At 43.6% G+C, this 19,175-nt stretch overlaps 1 protein-coding gene across 1 annotated transcript in view; it reads right to left on the minus strand.

Annotated features, from left to right (window-relative positions):
* The window catches only part of LOC140214263 (uncharacterized), a 30,326-nt gene extending 11,752 nt beyond the window's left edge, over positions 1 to 18,574 (minus strand). The window contains exons 1-3 of the mRNA XM_072285624.1: positions 18,314 to 18,574; positions 12,394 to 12,537; positions 3,588 to 3,793 (exon numbers count right to left, since the gene is read on the minus strand). Coding sequence (XP_072141725.1) covers positions 3,588 to 3,793; positions 12,394 to 12,537; positions 18,314 to 18,417 — 454 coding nt within the window. The 5' untranslated portion in view covers positions 18,418 to 18,574. The remainder of the gene's footprint in view (positions 1 to 3,587; positions 3,794 to 12,393; positions 12,538 to 18,313) is intronic.
* Positions 18,575 to 19,175: the final 601 nt, after the last annotated feature.

Genomic DNA, 19,175 nt, shown 5'->3' on the forward strand with positions numbered 1-19,175 from the left:
CACCAACCGTTAACAGGACAACAACGAAGCTCTCCACGAGGTGACAAAGACCCCTGGATTCTGTATACGAGTTAACAACCAGAAAAGGTAGTTGCAAGCTGATCGTCACTGAAAACCAACTAACTGAGGAAAGGGCCCAACGTCAGGGACTACCATGGGAGCTGCGTCGACTCCAGTTTCCCAGGTTATGACGCGGTTGCCTCCTATGTGGAGGCGATGGTGCAACACAGAAGGCGAGTTCTGCTGGAACGGTGAGACAACATGGCAGGCATATTGCGACCGATACGACGATTGTGATTGGCCGCCATAGAGTCTTCGGATTCCCTAGTACAGTCTCCTAAGGAAGACCACTGTTTTAATGTGGGAGAAGTTTGGTGCAGTGGAATGGCCTGATGTGAGCTCAGACATTTAATGTGCTCCTACATGGAGTACGTTGGCTTCCACATCTGGAGCCAGTGTAAATAATGTAAAATAAACCTTTTCATTCGCTCCTACTCCATGATCTACTCATCCCTGTGGCTGAAGGATTCTTGGCCTAAACTCTGTCTCGAGCCGCAACAAGGTACAACGGCTGCTGCAACGCCGGACGAGACGGCAATTTCAGGAATCGCCGGACATTTATGCGCAGGCGCGTGTACAAGCGGGTGCGAGAGAGTTAGTGGGAGGCTTTTTGCTCCTTGGCTATCTGACTTCCCCTTGGAACTACGGAGGAGAGATTCCTTGATCCTTTTGTATGCGTTTGTCCTTAGACGTGCTGGCATTTCGGTGTGAGGCTTGTGTGTATGTGGGTGTCTGTGTGGGGCCCTGCGTCGTCGACACGTTTTACTTGTGCTCCTTGCATGTTGATGGTAAGTTTGTTGCGTTTTATTATCGCGAGTAGAAGATAGAAATCGCATGATAGCCGCGAGGGCATCTCTCAACTCGTGAGATTTACGACGAATCGGATCAATGAGTGAACAATTGATCAAATCAATGGACCCACTAAATAAAATTCACTATTTCATTATTAGGTCGATAAGCCGTCATTTCGTGTTCAGGTATTATGCAGGCAAGTATATATATATATATATATATATATATATATATATATATATATATATATATATATATAAAGCCATATATTATGTGACCGTGATCTCCCGGCATTGGCGACGCCAATGCCTACCATTCACAGTCACATTTTACAAGCCATCAGGACTGTTTTAGAATTTTTATTAACACAGCCTCAGATTCGAGACTGTGAAAGGGCCCTACGGACTCGAACTTGTAACCTCTCATAATCGCTCCTTACTTCACCTATTGTTAACATCATTACTTATACCCTTCTTTTTCTTTTCTCAGGTTCCCTCGCCTTTGAGCAGAGTAGAAGGCTAAATAATATTACCTTAGGTCGAGCTCTCTGTTCGTTGCAAAACTTCTCAACACTCACCCGGTATTTCTTTCTTTCAGAAATACCCAGACAATCCTCTGCACGTTTAGTATGGTTGGATCGATGGATCGGTGCATGGATGCTACCAGCGTGAGCTTTCAAAGGAGGGCGGGGGTCGTAAATGGCGTCACCAACTTCCGTTTCTGATTTTTGCGTCTCACCAACTTTACTTTTTTTTTCATGCGAAGCTTTTTTTCTACGCCAGCCTTGCCAGCTTTCGTGACCGCGGTGGCTGAAGCATGGCTGTTCCCTTTCCCAATAGCCGGACCAATCACGACCCGTCGAAATTGTGCAAACCTCTGCACACCCGCCCTGTGCACTGCAAAATTATGCGCAACTATCTGTGCTCCAATATGCGTGGAGACAATAGAAAGAGGTTGAGAAAGTTGGCAACTAAGTAACGAGTAATCTAATGTCTAAATAGACAAGCGGTAGTCATGAGAAAGAAAGAGAGAAACATTTGAAAAATAATGCAGTCTTACGTGCCATAACCACTAAATGATTACGAGGTATGCCGTAATGAGAAACTGAAAATTGACACCACCTGCGTTTCCTTAACGTGCACCTAAATCTAAATACATGGGTGTTGTCGCATTTCGCCTCCATCAAAATACAGCCGCCGTGGCCGAGATTCGATCCCGCGACCTGACGTCTAGCAGCTCAACACCGTAGCCACTCAAGAGAAAAAGAGACACCGAATTGGCTGTAAAGAATGAAAAAAAAAAAGACCAGGGACATTTACAGGAACGGGAAGAAATAAAGTTGGAAGAAAAACCTGTTGGATAGCACAAGTGGGAGTAGCTTGGGAGCTTGTTGGGAGTGGGAGTGGGAGGCTCGAGCAGGTTGCCTAGGAACAAAAACACACCGGAGCAAATATTCGCAACAAGATGAGGCATGTGAATGCTGAAGCATAATTTCAGAGACCACTCGGCACCACCTAATGGCACGCGAAATGATTTATTCGGCGAGACCCGGAGGTAACATAAACCTTCCAAAAGCGCTTCAATTTACATGGCTGGAAGCATCAACCGCTCAGCAACCACGATAACCAAGATACGTTAAGAGTATAGGTGTAAGAAAAGCAGGAAAGAAATTAATACGACCTGATTCGTTGCAAGCCTACGTAGCGATAGAAGGCAGATAGAGAAGCTTTGACAGAAAAAAAAGGATTATCGAGATTTATACAAAAACCCTGCAATGAAAGCATGTACAGTACACCTGATCAAACCAAGCAGGCTAGGTGACCGTCTCCACACCGTTATGTAGGTCATGCCAGAATCACCATTTAAGTCTATTAATTAGCCGCAGCAATGTTTTATTTGATCATTAGTTACATGCACAAGCTAAGCCGACTAGAGTAGCAGTTCTTCCGCTATGAGAATCACGTTTTTCTGGGCACAGTCTTGAGCTTCTTCAAATGAACGAATGGGTATCATATCTAACAGTTTTGTTTGTGCAATACAGGGCGCTAAAACTACTGATAACGTTACCAGCAAGGCTCGAGAATATGAGGGCTCAACTTCACTATTAAGTACTATACCTAGCAGCGCTCGTCCTATCCACTCCTTCATCACGTCCCGTCTGAAGTCGTGGTTCCTTTACTCTTTAAACCTCCACTATAAATCTCCTTACTACTATATCTCGCTATTTTGTTCAATCCGCGAGGCATAGAAATATATTTTAACCATGGCTGGTGGATTGCGAAAAATGGGTGCGTTCTTCGAAGAAAACCACAGAGCTGGGGCACAGTATTCCTCGAGATAACCACTGTAAGAAATTTATTCGCAGGCATTTTTCAGCCGTAGTCAGAAGGGATAAGATTAGCCCACTTCAGTTTGTCAAGAAGTTAGCGCAGAGCTAGAACAGTTGAGGCTCAGGCCCACGACACACTTGGGTGTCGCGGTGATAACCAGACAAGTCAGTCCTCCCGGGAGAATATTCGGCTCCACCGAAACAGATGCAAGCGTCAAGTGCAACGCTGCTTCACGACGTGCTCGACCAATTTCGTGGTGTGGGCTGCCGTCTTAAGGAGGCCCTTCGACGGCTTCTCAGTCCTCTACGCCTACGTGGCATGAAAGCATATGGTACTTGCGCGCATCTACGCTATAAAATCTTTGGCCGCACACGCTGCACTCAAAGGATGGTTCGCCGTGCGTACGTAAATGCCTCTTGACGTCGCAAGGCTTCATGAACAGTTTGCCGCACTCGTAGCAGTTGTTTTTCCCAAGCAAGTGGTGAGCGGCGTGCTGTTGGAAGGCTTTCGTGTCGGTGAAAACGAACCGGCAAACGCCGCTCTGTTGGATTCTGCTGGCAGCCTGGTTGTCTCGCTGGTGAAACGCTGCTTGTCTGGTTCCTCCGGGAACTCTGCGAGAGAAGAGATTGGGAGAGCACTTCGTTAGTTAAACTTTGCCCTAAAGAGCTCCAATTTGGGATCGTGCATTTGGTTGCAGAAAAAACTGCTGCTCTCGAGTGCTACCGCCTTTGCTACGCACACATTTATTTGAGTGCCCACTCCATCCGATGATGGATTCGGCGCCAAGGAGCAATCGCCTTGTTCACCGAAACTTGAGAATCGAGAAAGTTTGAAAACCGCGTTCTCGCTTGGAGCCATCGAGCCGTGTTGAACGATTCTAAAAAGCAACGATGGGAAAGAAAGCCAGTGGTGTGTGCTGCACGGCAACAGAAATTGCAAAGCCCCGTTATTTACCTTATCGTCATTTTGCCTTGACGGTCATGAAAGAGGCCCGTGCGCACATCGACCAGCCACAAATCTGACAGTTGACGACGTGACCCTCTGCGCACAATAATAAGTTTAGGTACGTGAACACACAGAGATCGTTGAAATCTGGTGACATGCTCAAGCGCCTCGGCTATTTAAGCAGGTGCATGACTCATGAAAGGCTCCACCGAAATCGTTGGTGCTCGCGTGCCTTCCAGAATTCGCGTCACGCATGCAAGCAGGAGACACACACACTAATATATATATATATATATATATATATATATATATATATATATATATATATATATATATATATATATATATATATATATATTTGGAGTATATGTTGAGCAAGTTCATCAACCTTCCTTTTAAATCAGTATTTCAGCATTGTACTCTCACCGAAAAGAGTGGCCACTAAAGCCAACAGGGAGAAAATGCAGACGCAGTGTTCTTTTGAAGCCTGGCGAAAATTTCTGGGCATATAGCGTGTTCAACATCATGCCATTTCTTTAGAAACAGATGAAGCAGCATTGCAGATGTCGGGAAACAGGTTATATGTTACTTTTGTTTCGCTAATTCCGTAAAAAAAATTAATTGGTTTAATCAGTGCAGATATGCTGCCACTGACAGTGGAATTTGTAGCTACGGCCGGCGTGGTCTCTTCTCGGCTTAAAATCACAACAAAAATCCTTCTAGATCATGCCGCACGAGATACTGCCAGGTTTCTGCTCGGAAACAAACTTTGCTCCTGATGATCAAGAAAGGAAATGAGCATGAAACGCCAGCTCTTTCCTTGTTCTCGCATGTGGGTGTAATAAATTCTGTGGTATTTACGTGCTGCGACGCGGATCTGATTATAGGCCACGCAGTAGTGGGGTCTCCACATTAATTTTAACATGGCGTTCTTGACCATCTACACAGCGGACAAGCGTTTTTCCTTTACGGCTGCGGTTACATGTGGCCGCCGCCGCCGGTATTCGAACCCGAGTCCTCAGACTTAGCGCCGCTACGCTAGAGCCAACAATAGGAGACATCTGTGTTTCCGATATTTCTGCACCCCTATACATAGGAGGTTCAAGAAAAAGCTGTTTTGAAGCGAAGCGTCGAGAACACCAGCGCTCTATCGTTTATACCTTTAAGGAAGTAGTGACAAAATCTTTTCGTAAGGTTCATTTTCTTGCTTTGAAAGCCTTGTCACATTTTTATTAGGATTTAGAGGTGCAACATTTTCCTTCACCGCTACACACACACACTCAAAAATGTGCTGTCAGGACCCTTCTCAGGCAAATATCATCTACGGGCATCATACATTCGTGATGAAATCATAAATTTAGCCTTCGTTTCTTTCATGAATGTAGCCAAACCAAAAACGTCAGTAATGCAGCAGATGTGCGGATGCTGCCCTTATAAGCATTCTGCAGCAATCGAACAAGCCACAGCCTATAACTTTACCTTTGACTTTGATGCTCAATAAAACTTTACGGACATTCTGCTAGCGAAGCTTAAAGAGACAAAACATGCTTTGTACATATATGCAGGCGGAAATCTTTCGCCCGCAGCGTAGCCACTGACCAGGCCAAGCTATTCTAGAAATTATCCGGAACACTTTTGCCGCACGCTCAGAGGAAGACCGCCAAAAATTGTAACAATCAGAAACTGCTGTTCTAAAGATTTCTAAGTCTGTGATGTACTGCCTGTCTTTTTGTTTGTTTATTTCTTTATTGAGGAACCAGCGCTCAAGAGTGGTTTGTCTTGGTGCCAAGGCAAAAGGCGGCACTAAAATCAACCTGACTAGGCCTTTGACACCAGACAGCACGCGCAGTAGACAACAGCAGTTCAACATGCTCCATAACACATCGCAAAATATGAAACACACAGAAAAAAAATGCACGTACAGAGTATCAAATACGATAGGAACAAACACAAATAAGGAAGAATGACAGAATTAGTCGTAAACACATTCATCATCAACATGATAACTATTAACCTCAACGGACTACAATTGGACTGAAGAGAACTAAACAAATGTACATCAAAATTACAACTGTTGGAGGGAATACATTTTAGATAGTTTTCCGAAAACAAGCAAAGAGAGAACTCGCCATTGTACCTAAAAAACCATGATTAACAATTCATAATGCTCGGAATTGGCCATTTCAATAATTGCATACCGTATCTAGTTCTGGCTTGGATTATCTAGTTTTGGGCTTGCTGGCTTGGCATCTTTCTCCGGCTGACGCCGGAGAAAGATGCCGAGAGCGAGTGGCGTTATACTAATCCAGGTACAACCAAATTAGGAAGGCCCACTAAGCTTGAAAAAAGACACTTCCTCACCAGAACAGGAATAGGCCACCCTGGTGCAGTATTCGGCCACAACCTCCCTAATGATGTCCTCAATAAACCAATGGCTCTCAGTCCCCAGCGGCTGCGGAGCACCTGACCAAGGCGGTGGTCAGATTTGCAACGCAGCCGAGCGTGCTACAAATGCCTGTGTCCGGACAGGCTGCCAATGGAAACTGACCCTTGCAACGTTTACCACCCCAAGCCTCTCGGGTGAGGCTAGCTTAGCAGGACACTTCGAAGCACTATTAGACATTGTTTGGGATATTATTGGCCTTAGTTAGATTAGAACTGGTGAGGCTTGCACATTGCTGAATAGTGGCCCTGTCCTCTGCTATAGAGGTCTCCCTGATAAGAAGCAGTATGGGGTATGATTCTAAATCCTTCAGGACATAGCGGGAAACATCCAGGAATTCTACAGCAATAACGGGAGGGTAGCAGTAGTCGTATTCACACTCAATGAGATGTATAGATTAAAGGTAGTACAAACTTAGGCTCCAACGTCCAGTCACGACGATGAGGCAGTAGACAAGTTTTATGAAGATGTTGAATTAGCGATGAGAAAAGTGCAAACGCAGTATACAGTAGTATTGGGGACTACAATCAAAAAGTGAGAAAAAAGCAGGCGCGTGGACAGGCAATTGGCAACTACGCTGTCGATTCTAGAAACACTAGAGGAGAGAGACTGGTAGAATTCGCAGAAAGGAATAAGCTGAAAATAACGAACACCTTTTTCAGTAAATGTAGCAACAGAAAATGCACCTGAAAAAGCCCTAATTGTGCAACAGGAAATGAAATTGATTTCATTACTTCTGCCGATCCAAGCATAGTGCAGGATGTAGAAGTAATAGATAGGGTAAAGTGCAATGTTCATAGGTTAGTGAAGGCCAGGATTCGCCTCAATTTGAACATAGAAAGAGTAAAATTGGTAAAAAAAAACAGGTCAACTTAGAGGCAGTAAAGGTAAAAGCAGAGAAACTTAGGCTGGTACTTGCAAACAAATATGCAGCCTTAGAAGAGAGAGATGATGGTGATGACAAAGAGGTAATGAATGAAACCGGAACGAGGCTGCCTTCAGATACCGCAGTTGAAGTGGGAGGCAAGGCGCCAAGGCAGCCAGTAGGCAAGCTCTCCCAAGTAACAAAGGACTTAAAGAAACGAGACGGAATGAAAGTGTTCAACTCAAGAGATAAGATAGAATTCGCGGAACTGTCAAAACTGATCAACAAAACGAAAATAAGTGATATTAGAAATTATAACGTGAAAAAGACTGAAGAAGTCTTTAAAAATGGTCACAGCCGGAAATCAGTGAGAAGGAAACTTGGCTTAGGACAAACCAAGATGTATGCACTGTAATATAGGCAGGGTAATATCATCAGCAATCTCGAAGGTATACTAAAAACAGCGGAAGAATTCTACACTGACCTTTACAGTACCCAGAGGATTCAGGAGTACTCTATTCGAAACAATAATGAACAGTATACAGCAACTCTTCCTATAATAGAGATGAGGTCAGAAAAGCCTTGCAAGTCATGAAACGGGGAAAAGCGGCAAGAGAGGATGGAATAACAGTCGATTTAATCAAAGGTGGAGGATACCTAATGCTAGGAAAACGGGCGGCTCTCTATACGAAGTGTCTATCGAATGCAAAGCGAGAAAACTGGAAGAATGCAAAGATTATATTAATCCACAAGAAGGGTGACGTTAAAGAACTAAAAAACTATAGGCCCATTAGCTTACTCCCAGTATTATATAAAATATTTGCCAAAATTATCTCCAATATAATAATGGCAACACTGGACCTTAGTCAACCATGGGAGCAGGCTAGCTGCAGGAAAGGTTACTCTTCAATGGATCAGATCCATGTCATTAACCAGGTTATCGAGAAATCCACAGAGTACAAGCCCTTCTATATGGATTTCATAGATTACGAAAAAGCATTTGATTCACTAGAGATACTAGCAGTCATAGAGGAATTGCGCAATCAAGGAGTACAGACCACTTACGTAAATACCGTGGGAAATAGCTACAGAGAATACACAACCACCTGATTTCTCCACAAGTAGGAAGATACGTATAAAGTAAGGGGTCAGGTAAGGAGACAATCTCTCGAATGCTATTCACTGCGTACTTAGAAGTATTCAAGCTATTAAACTGGCAAGCCTTAGGAGTAAAGATCGACGGCGAATATCTCAACAAGCTTCGGTTTAGCGATGAAATTGTTCTATTCAGCAACAATGCCGACGAGTTACAACAAATGATAGAGGGCCTTAACAGAGAGAGTGTAAGAGTGGGGCAGATGATTAATATGCAGAAGACAAAATGATAAATAACCTGGCAAAGGAACACGAGTTCAAGATCGCAAGTCAGCCTCTAGAGTCTGTGGAGGGGTACGTTTACCTAGGTCAACTAATCACAGGGAGCCCTGACCATGAGAAGGAAATTCACAGAAGATTAAAAATGGGTTGGATCGTATACGGCAGACATCGTGAGCTCCTGACTGGGAGCTTATCGTTATCACTAAACGGGAAAGTATACAATCAGTGCATTTTTCCGGTGCTGATATACGGCGTAGAGGCTTGGAGGCTGACAAAGAAGCTTGAGAACAAGTTAACGACCGTGCAAGGAGCGATTGAACGAAGAATGCTAGGCACAACTGTAAGATGGAGAAAGAAAGCAGTTTGGATTAGAGAGCAAACCAGTATAGACGATATTTTATTAGACATTAAGAAAAAGACATGGCGTTGGGCAGGACATGTAATGCGCAGATTACATAACCGTTGGACCATTAAGGTGACAGAATGGGTACCAAGGGAAGGGTAGCGCAGTAGTTGACGGCAGAAGACCAAGTAGTGCGACGAAATTAGCAAATTTTCGGGTGCTAGTTGGAATCGGTTGGCGCACGACATGGGTAATTGCAGATCACGGAGAGGCCTTAGCCCTGCAGTGGACAAGAATATAATGATGATAATGATGATGATGATGATGGTGATGATGATCTTGTTTTAATCTTTACGAAGTTTTTGTTCCTGAAATATTATGGTGTCTCCGTATTTATATACGTATGAAAGAACAGCTCACGGTTTTATTTTATTTCGAGAAAAATCAATTCCAACAAACGCTGATTATACAACATTATTATATGAAGTATGCATATTATGGGGAAGTAGGATCACGACCAGATATATGTTGCATGAATCGTATACATTTCTTCTGCATTATGTATAGTCGTTCCAAATTATACATTGATGTAACCTCCCAAACTATTCGACAATATTGTATACGGGAATGTAATCTAAAATAAAGCTGCCGTCTTAATCTTATTGGCAGCAACGTCTGAAATTTATTTAGCATTCCAGTTGATTTTGCAGTGATACCTTTTATAAAATTCACGTTACTTGTCCATCGAAGGTTTTCATGAAATTTTACCTCTAAAACTGGTATTCTGAACTCTGCTCTAATGGATATAATTTAAACGTTATAGAGCTATCAAGGTGAACTGCTTTATTAACGGATGAGAAGACAATGTATTTGGTTTTCCGAACGATCAATAAGTGTTTATTTTCATCTAACCAGCAAGGCACATTTTAAAGCCATAAATTAACAGCACGAGTGAGATGGGAAAGGTTATTAGATGTGAAAAACCATTTGTATCACCAGCGTAGAAAACAATGTCTGTGGTCAGGGGGAAGTTGAATAACGTTTACATACAGCAAGAATATTGTTTGTCCTAATACAGATGCTTGCGGAACTCCATTGTTTATGGATTCAGTACCTGACTGTACATTATTAACAACAACGAACTGAGTACGGTTAGTAACTTACGCGGAAGTCCTCTGATTCGATGACACGGTAACTTTGCAAACACTGTGATATTTTAATTGAATCAAAGGCCTTGTGAAAATCCAAGAAAATGCCTATTGTGTGCAGTTGATTTCAACATTTAGTTAGAATTCTTTCTGCGGTGTTTAATAATGCTGACTCCGTCGATTTGCCTAGCTGAAATCCGTGCTGATATTCGGATATTAGGTTGTGCTTACAGAAATGCTGAGAAATTATAGAATTCATAACTTTCTCAGTTATTTGTGAAATAGTGGAAGCACAGATATTGTTCTGTAGTTAGAAATACAGTCAATAGGCCCACCTTTATGCAGAACCGTAGCAACTTTCATTTTATCCGGAAATATTCCTGTCAACAAAACAGAATTCCTTAAGTGGCAAACTACATCGGATAGCAAATGTGAGACCGCTTTAATTGGTGCTGCGTTAATGCCATCGAAACCGCATGAAACTTTACTTTGAGGGCTGTTAATTATAACAGCAATTTCAACCTTGGTAACTGGTTAAAGAAATAATGTTTGTGGCGAATTGTGTTCTATATAAGAGTTTAAATCAAATATTTTTTAAAGATTACTGATGTCGCAGAGCACAGCTTTATTCATAAAACTCTGTTACTCCTAGAGGAAAACATCACTTCAACGAGAAATAAACATGTATATATGGCTTATTAAAAGAAAGTTCTAAATAATATTTAATTATTACTTGACGGCACATATTGCAATGCACGAATTCTATCCTGTGAATGGTCAAGGCGTATACACTTCGAACGAACTATTACAATGTCACCAGATCCAAGATATTGATATGCGAAATGGGCAATCAAATACACCTTCTTCCCCGTTACGTTTGTGCTTCATTGATTAGCAACAATTTTCTTTGAAAAAGTAAACGGAAAAAGAGCGCTTTTACCGCAAGTTTGACGATGCATACCTCGAATGCAGTGCTAAGTGTGATGGGGGATCACATATTTTAACAGCCATCGTGCCGCTTGATATAATCAAATGAGCTGGATCATACAGCCATTTTACCAATACAGATAAATTTCTATCTGACGTCGCACTCAGAAAAGCGTAAGCAAATTCACGCTTGTGAGCGCGAACATTTTGTCGGCCCGCGTGGACGCGCATGTGTTAGGTGGACAAAAGGACTGGGTCTTTTTATATTTAAGGAAAAATGCATAGAGCACCAGCTAGCTTTCTCAAGCCTATATGCTAAGCCTATATGAAGGTAAGCTTTCACGGCGGGGCTATAGGACATCTTCTGCAAGATTTTAGCAGCACAACAATTATGCACCTTCTTGACAAAATCAGCAGGACACGGACATCCCAACTACACGACACATGAATTACATTGTAACCGAAACTAACCACCTTTAAAGCACGCATTTTCCACGATCCAACAAAATTAATATTGCTCGCCATGGCGCCTTCGTAAATTTGGTGCTCCGCTGCCCAGCCAGAGGTAGCGTGATCAAATACCGGCAGCTGCGGCCGCATTTCCATGGGGGCCTGATAAACTTGTCTTCTATAGGGTGCACCTTAAGAACCCGTGTTGGTCAACAGGGATCTGGAGTCTCGCAGTATGAGGTGTCTTATAATCACTTCGTGGTTTTGGCACGTAAACCGCCAGAGTTTAACGTAAGTGTCGGTTTAGTATTGCCCTACCTGCAGGACTGGCCCACAATACTTTGCAATAAATTGATTGAGAAAGCGCATGAGGCTCGAAAGTGTAGAAAGCTACGTTTTATAAAAGGATTAACACTGTAGAGCCTGCGTTTTATCCATAATAGGTAGGGCGTGCTGTTGACCGAGTACTTTCGTAGGCGTTAGAGGTGGTATATCGGCCCATGTGCTTTGTTTACGTGCAATTCAATTACCCATTGCAAATGTCTCGTGGGAGCCGTATTCGCCAAGACAGCAGCGGCAGCCACGGTGAGCAAAGCACATAGGAGCTCGCGCAGAATTGTTCACCGGAAAAGAGCCTGAATGTTTGATAATCTGCACTTAACGGCGTGCCTTGTTTTGACATTGTTCAAAGTAAATGTTAAATAGAAGCTAACCTGCATTCGTCCAGATCATAGGGTGCACTGCTTGTACCCTGGGCCAAGTTGTAGTGGCCGCTGGACATCGTAAAGTAGGGTCGAGCTGTTTCTTTCCGGGCCACAGTCGCCTCGTCCCGTACGGACCGTCGAGGTGGTGACTTCCTGCAGCAGGATAGTGCCAGGCGGGGCCAAATATCACGCAATCTAGGAGGGGGTGCCATGACGTATTCCTGCACCCTCTGCCCAAACTAGCTCCTCATATGGAGACATGGCACTGCGCATGCGCGTTCTTTCTAGCTCGTGTGCCTAACAAAACAAGTCTCTTGCTTCACCAGAAGGCGATAAAACGCAGTTTGGCATGCGTTCGCAGATAACGCCAAATTCCCATCACGACCTGTATACCCATATTGCATAGTGCTCCAGCGTAGCATAGAGTGGAGGCTTGTCAGTTTCAAGAAAACCACAAACTACTGATGAAAGGCTAAAATGTCTCATGTGCAAGGTATACCTTTTATCACATAGCAAATATACAAACCCAACGCGCATGTTCAAATAAAGTGAAACGAAGCATTATGAAAGCGGTTAATAAATTATCTATAACTGACCGCGATGCGCACACTTTTGTTTCTTTCGTCCTCTGCAACATGTTATTTATGCAATATTTATGCGTGTCCGCCGCAGACGTTACCGCGTTATTTTCTAGCAATTCCTCTGTGCACCGCACCGCTCACAAGCTATGCCGATATACAAACTCCGAATCAGGCAGATGCCGAGTGCGAGGCGTCGCAGAGATGTCACGATGACGAAGGTAATGTATAATACTTGTCGAGAGGAGAACGGTTATGACACGTGTATGCACCAAAGAGTACAACGCGTATCATTCAACGCTTAAGTCATCTGTACCTCTTGTGTCCCGTAGCAAATGGCCATTCTGCAAGATTTGCCATGAACAGGCACACACCGAGTGGCTAAATCTACTACAATTATGCATATCATAGCATCTGTTCACTCTAATCCACTTCTACATTTACAGATTAGTGTTCTATATAGATGCTTGTGAGCCGAAATATACGCTAGTTTGAGTGGATATACACAGGGATGTGCGTTAAGTCGCACTACGTCTGCTACTTGCGTTTGCACTGTTCAGTTATACTACACGCAAGCTTGGAAAACAATGGGAAACCGGAAAACACAAGCTCGCGAAAGAGAATTTCCCGGGTGTATTGTACAGAATTCCTTGCGCTGGTTGTGAACACGTGCACATAGGTGAAACGGGCAAATTTTGAAAACAAATAAAACAGCACAACTATGATGTCAGCATCAAGCATATGGCAATAAACACGTTACCTGTAACGCCGTGTCCAGGCGCCATGACATCGACTGTGATAGCGCGAAAATAATTTGAAAGGAAAGAACAAGACGACAAGGCTTTACCTGGGATCGCTTCATCACGAGGCGACTGCACAGACGCTAAATCGCAGATCAGGCAATCTGCCCCCGATATACACCGTGTACCTGCGTCACAATATGAGGTGTATATAACCGACCTTCAATTTCCTTCATTGGGAAAGGGGCTCCCAAAGTGAGGCCGAAACGTCTTTTATTGCGATAGCAAACAAATGGACAGTCCAGGCACACTTATGCTGTCGGCGTCGACGTCGCCGTGAGGTTCCGTATGAGTGAAAACGTGTGAAGCGGAGCCGGCAAACGCGGTTCCATCTCCCGTGCGCGAGCGAGGAACGCAGCCCGGATGCGTGCCTTCTCCTCTGGCGCGTGAGGCGGGCGTTGAGGCGACGGAGGAGGGGCGTTCTTATCCGGCGGCTGCTACGGTGCCTCGATGTCCTCCCGCCGCTCCTTCTGAGTGGAGACAACCTCGGAGTCTACTACGGCGTTGACCATACGCATCGCGGACGCCGTAGTAGACGCCCTTGACGGACGCCGTAACGACGCGTTGCCTGCGCTCATGCATCTTGAAAGCGGTCTGCTATGTGGCTGAAGTACGTGCCCGCGCGGGCCTCATTTTCAAAGCGATCTGCGAAGTTTGGAGGAAGCGGATTGTGTCGGTAGCTTCGTATGCGCTGTGCTTTCGACGTCTCATTCGCGCTGAAGCGAGACATGCATGAAAGTCAATTCGCTTGCGGCACCTGGGATTCCTCACTCCAGAATTTTCACAGCAAATTTCTGCGCTCATCGAGTGAGTTGTGTTCATTTATACCTGTGCGCGCGTGACACTGTGCTGGTTGATTTGGTTAAAATACATTGATGGGCTAGTTAGTTTGAATCCATGATGGAATGTGCAAGCGCGACTGAACACAGACGTACAAAGAAGCAGACACACAAAGACAGCGCTGTCTCTGTGTGTGTTTCTACGTCCTCGTTGAGTCGCGCTTACATATTCTGTGATTGGTAATTTAGCTTGCAGGTCGACGTTTAAAAATTTATACGGCTGATAAAACTATCGTTACTTCGCACAGGTATCTTTCTTTCTTTCTTCTTCTTTATTCAGTACTGCAAACCTTGTACAGGTCCAAGCAGGGTGGGTCAAATGACAACAAAACAATAAACAATAATAACAAAGTTAAGAAAAAAAAACATCAAAGTGTGGCGAAAGGCAATAAGGAATCATTCCAGTCGGTTATCGTGCGAGGGAAACATGAAAACTTGAATAAATCTGTTCGCGCAATATATGGTGTCAGGGAATTAGGATGATGGTGGCGTGTATGCCTTGACGTTGAAAGCGACAGGTATGGAGAAGGGCTAATAGCTAGATCTTGATTCCAAAGCAAGAAAAGAAATTGCAAACGTAAATTTTTTCTTCGTTGTTCAAGACATTGTGTACCGTTAATGTGCATTAATTCAGAGGGTGAGTCATACGGGGAAAATTTAGAGTAAATAAACCTTACAGCTTTTCTCTGTACCTTTTCTAGGCGGGTGATGTTGTGTTTATTAAATGGGTCCCAGACAACACATGCATATTCAAGTTTAGGTCTAATTAGTGAATTGTAAGCAAGTAATTTTACGCTAGGGTGAGAACTTCTTAGCTTATGTCTTAAAAAGTACAGTTTACGGAATGCGGAAGAACAGATGTTATCTATATGTAAATTCCATGATAAAGTATTAGTTAGTGTGACACCCAAATACTTATATTTAGTCTCTTCCAGCAAAGGTGACGAACCAAGCCTGTAGTTAAAAGAAAGCGGAGATTTTTCTCGAGAGAAGCGAAGAAAGACGGTCTTATCTGTGTTAAGTTTCATGTCCCACGTTTCACACCATTCAAAAATCTTAGCAAGAGAGGAGTTAAGATGGATTTGGTCGTTAATTGAAGTTATTTCTTGAAAAAGCACACAATCATCCGCAAACAACCTGATTTGGACATTCGGATCAAGTTCAGCAGCAATGTCATTATTATATAATAAGAACAATAATGGCCCCAGCACACTTCCTTGGGGCACGCCAGAGCCGACCGGAAGGCAACCTGATTGCTGCTCATTAACTGTTACAAATTGGTAGCGATTGGTTAAATAGTTTGATATCCATATGATTAAAATTTCTGGGAGTCCAATGCGTCTGAGTTTTAAAATTAGTTTGTCATGGGGAACTCTATCGAAGGCTTTACTGAAGTCAAGAAATATTGCATCAATCTGCCCGTTCCTATCGAGACATGAAGCGAGTGAATATATTACTGTCACTAATTGTGTAATTGTGGAGTATCCTTTTCTAAACCCGTGCTGGAAATTAGAGAGGACTGCGTGTGCATCTAAAAATTCATTAATCTGGTTGGCAATAATATGTTCGATTAGTTTACAACATGATGATGTGAGTGATATTGGACGATAATTTTGTAATAATCTGCGGTCACCTTTCTTGTGTATTGGCACAACCCTGGCTATCTTCCAGTCGCTCGGTAAATTCCCATGAAGTAATGAAATACGAAATAAAATAACTAGAAACTTTGCAACAGATTCCGCATATCTCTTGAGAAACACGTTAGGAAGGTTGTCGGGACCACATGATGATTTAGTTTTTAAATTTAGGAACCTAGAAACTACGCCAGGGTATAAAATAAAATTTACATCACAGGGGTGAAACACTGCGTCATTGGATGGAGAAGCACCGGATTTAGAAAACACACTGTGAAAGTAGTCATTGAATTGGTGAGCAATATCCCCGTGATCGGTAACCACAAAACCATCAACCAAAATTTGCGACACCGGTTTCTTTTTTTCACTTATATAATTCCAAAACTTTTTTGGTTCCTCTACAATGAAAGTTGGCAGCACTGTATTAAAATAATGTTCTTTCGAAGAGTGTACTGCACGTGCAAGACCTTCTTTTAAATCCTTTAAATGACCTAAATGCTACTAATTTGCTATCGCAATCGCCTCTATGCCTTTCGGGAGGAACAGTGAATTTTTTTTTAAATCACATAACTTTTTAAAAAATCACATATGTCACATTGCATAGCTTTAGTAAATGAGCTGGGTTATCCCAGACGGAGACGTCACTTGCACGAGCAATAAAAAGTATATATGACCTATTAACAAAAAGTACAGAATATTTTTTAAAAATAAAACTTGACGGCACACATTGCAAGGCATGAATTGTGCCCAGTGGGTTATCAAGGCGTATCCTCTAAGAACGAATTTTCACGATGGCACCAGATCCAAGATAGATTTGCGAAAATTTCTGATGAAATAAATTTTCGTCTTAGTGACGTTTGTGCTTCATTGACGAACTACAATCTTCCTTAGAAAGGTAAACGGAACAACAGCGTGTTTATAGCGCAAGTTTGACGCTGCATACTTCGAATGCACTGCTATGTGTGATGTAGAATCATTTCATAAAGGCCATCTTGCTGCTTCATAATCAAATAATCTGGAACTGACAGCCATTTTGCCAATCCAGACAGTATTTTATCTAACGTAGCACCCGGAAGAGCATAAGCAAATGGATTTATGAACGCGAATGTTTTGTCGGCCACCGTGGGCGCGCATTCAATAAGTGGCAAATAACTAGTGCGGCTTTTTTCTAAATAAACAAAAATGCACACATCACCAGGGAGTTTTTTCAAGCACATATCAAGCTAAGCTTACACGACGCGGCAATAAAACTTCATCGTCAACAAAGCTTTTTGCAGCATAGCATTTGCGCACCCGCTTGACAAAATCAGCAACACACGGACTCCCCAACTACACGACACGAAGATTACTTCGTAACCGAGATTGCCAAATTTGCAGCACGCCTTTTCCGCTATCAGACAAAGTTAATATCGCTCGCTGTAGCGGCCTAGTGAATTTGGTGCTGCGCTGCAAAGCCAGAGTCCGTGTGATCAAATACCGGCTGCTGCGGCCGTATTTCAATGCAGAACTGACAAAACCCGTCTTCCGTGGAGCACACGTTAACAACTTCCTGGTGGTCGAAATCCAACTGGAGTCCCCCACTATACGACCTGTCTGATAATCACATCGTGGTTTTGGCACTTGAACCCCCAGAATTTCACTTAGATTTAGTATTGCCGTACCTGCAGGACAGGGCCCCGATACCGTGCAATAAGTTGACCGGGTAAGCGCATGAAACCCTAAGGCGTAGAAAGCTTCGCTTCATTAAAGGGATAAGACAATAAAGAGCCTGCGTTTAAACCGCAGAGTATATTAGGTGGGGCGTGTTTGTTCACTGAATCATTTTGTAGGCGCTAGTGGCAGTATACCGGCGCATGTGCGGGGGCTACCTGCAAGCCAATTTAATATTGAAAATGCCTCGTGTGGGAGTCCTATTCACAAGGACAGCAGCAGCAGCCACGGTGAGCAAAGCCCTGCAGAGCTCGCGTAGACATGTGCATCGTAAAAGAGCCTAAATATTTGGAAGTCAGCATATGACGTGGGGGGGGGGGACGTCTGCGTTTGACATTATTCAAAGTAAATGTTCAACGGAAGCTCACCTGCTGATGTCCAGATCAGAGGCTGCACTGCTTGTACCCTCGCCGACGTTGCAGTTGCAGCCCGACATCGTAAAGTAGGGTCGAGCTGTTTCTTTCCCGGCCATAGTCACCCTTCCCGTACGTACAGTACAGCCGGTTATTTCCCAGGGCTCGGAAGTGCAGCCGCGGTCAAATTTCACGCAATCTTGGAGGGAGTGCCACGGCAAATTCCTGCACCTTGTGCCGGAACTAGCACCTTGTGTCGCGTCATGGCACTGCGCATGCGCGTACTTTCTAGCTTGTACGCCTAACAATACAAGTCTCTTGCTTTATCAGAAGTAGATAAAGCGCGGTTTTGCACGTGATCGCAGATCCCGTCATATCTATGTCACGACCTGTACACCGAGATTTCATAGTGCTGGAGCGTAGCGTGCAGTGGAGGCTTGTCGCGTTTACCAAAACCTCATGCAACTGATGAAAGAATGAGAGTCCTCCGGGGCCAGCTGTACTTTTTGTCACACAGTAAGTCTACAAATTCAACGCACATGTTCGAATTGATGTGAAACGAAGCACTACGAATGCGGTTAATAAAGCTCAAACTAACCGCGATCCGTACATTTTTGCTTTCATTCGTTTTATGCAACGTGTCATTTATGAAATATATATATACTTTAATTAATATCGGGTATTACACGCTAGAACCGCGTTCTGATTAGGAGGCACGCTGTAGTGGACTCGGAAAATTTCGACCAACTGAGGTTGTTAAATATCCACCTAAATCTAACTACACGGGTGTTTTCGCACTTCGGCCCCAACAAACAGCTGCCGCCATGGCCGGGATTCAATATCGCGACCTCGTGCTCAGTAGCCAAACACCACAGCC

Source organism: Dermacentor andersoni, chromosome 11 (assembly GCF_023375885.2).
Source record: "Dermacentor andersoni chromosome 11, qqDerAnde1_hic_scaffold, whole genome shotgun sequence".
Classification (NCBI taxonomy): Eukaryota; Metazoa; Arthropoda; class Arachnida; order Ixodida; family Ixodidae; genus Dermacentor; species Dermacentor andersoni.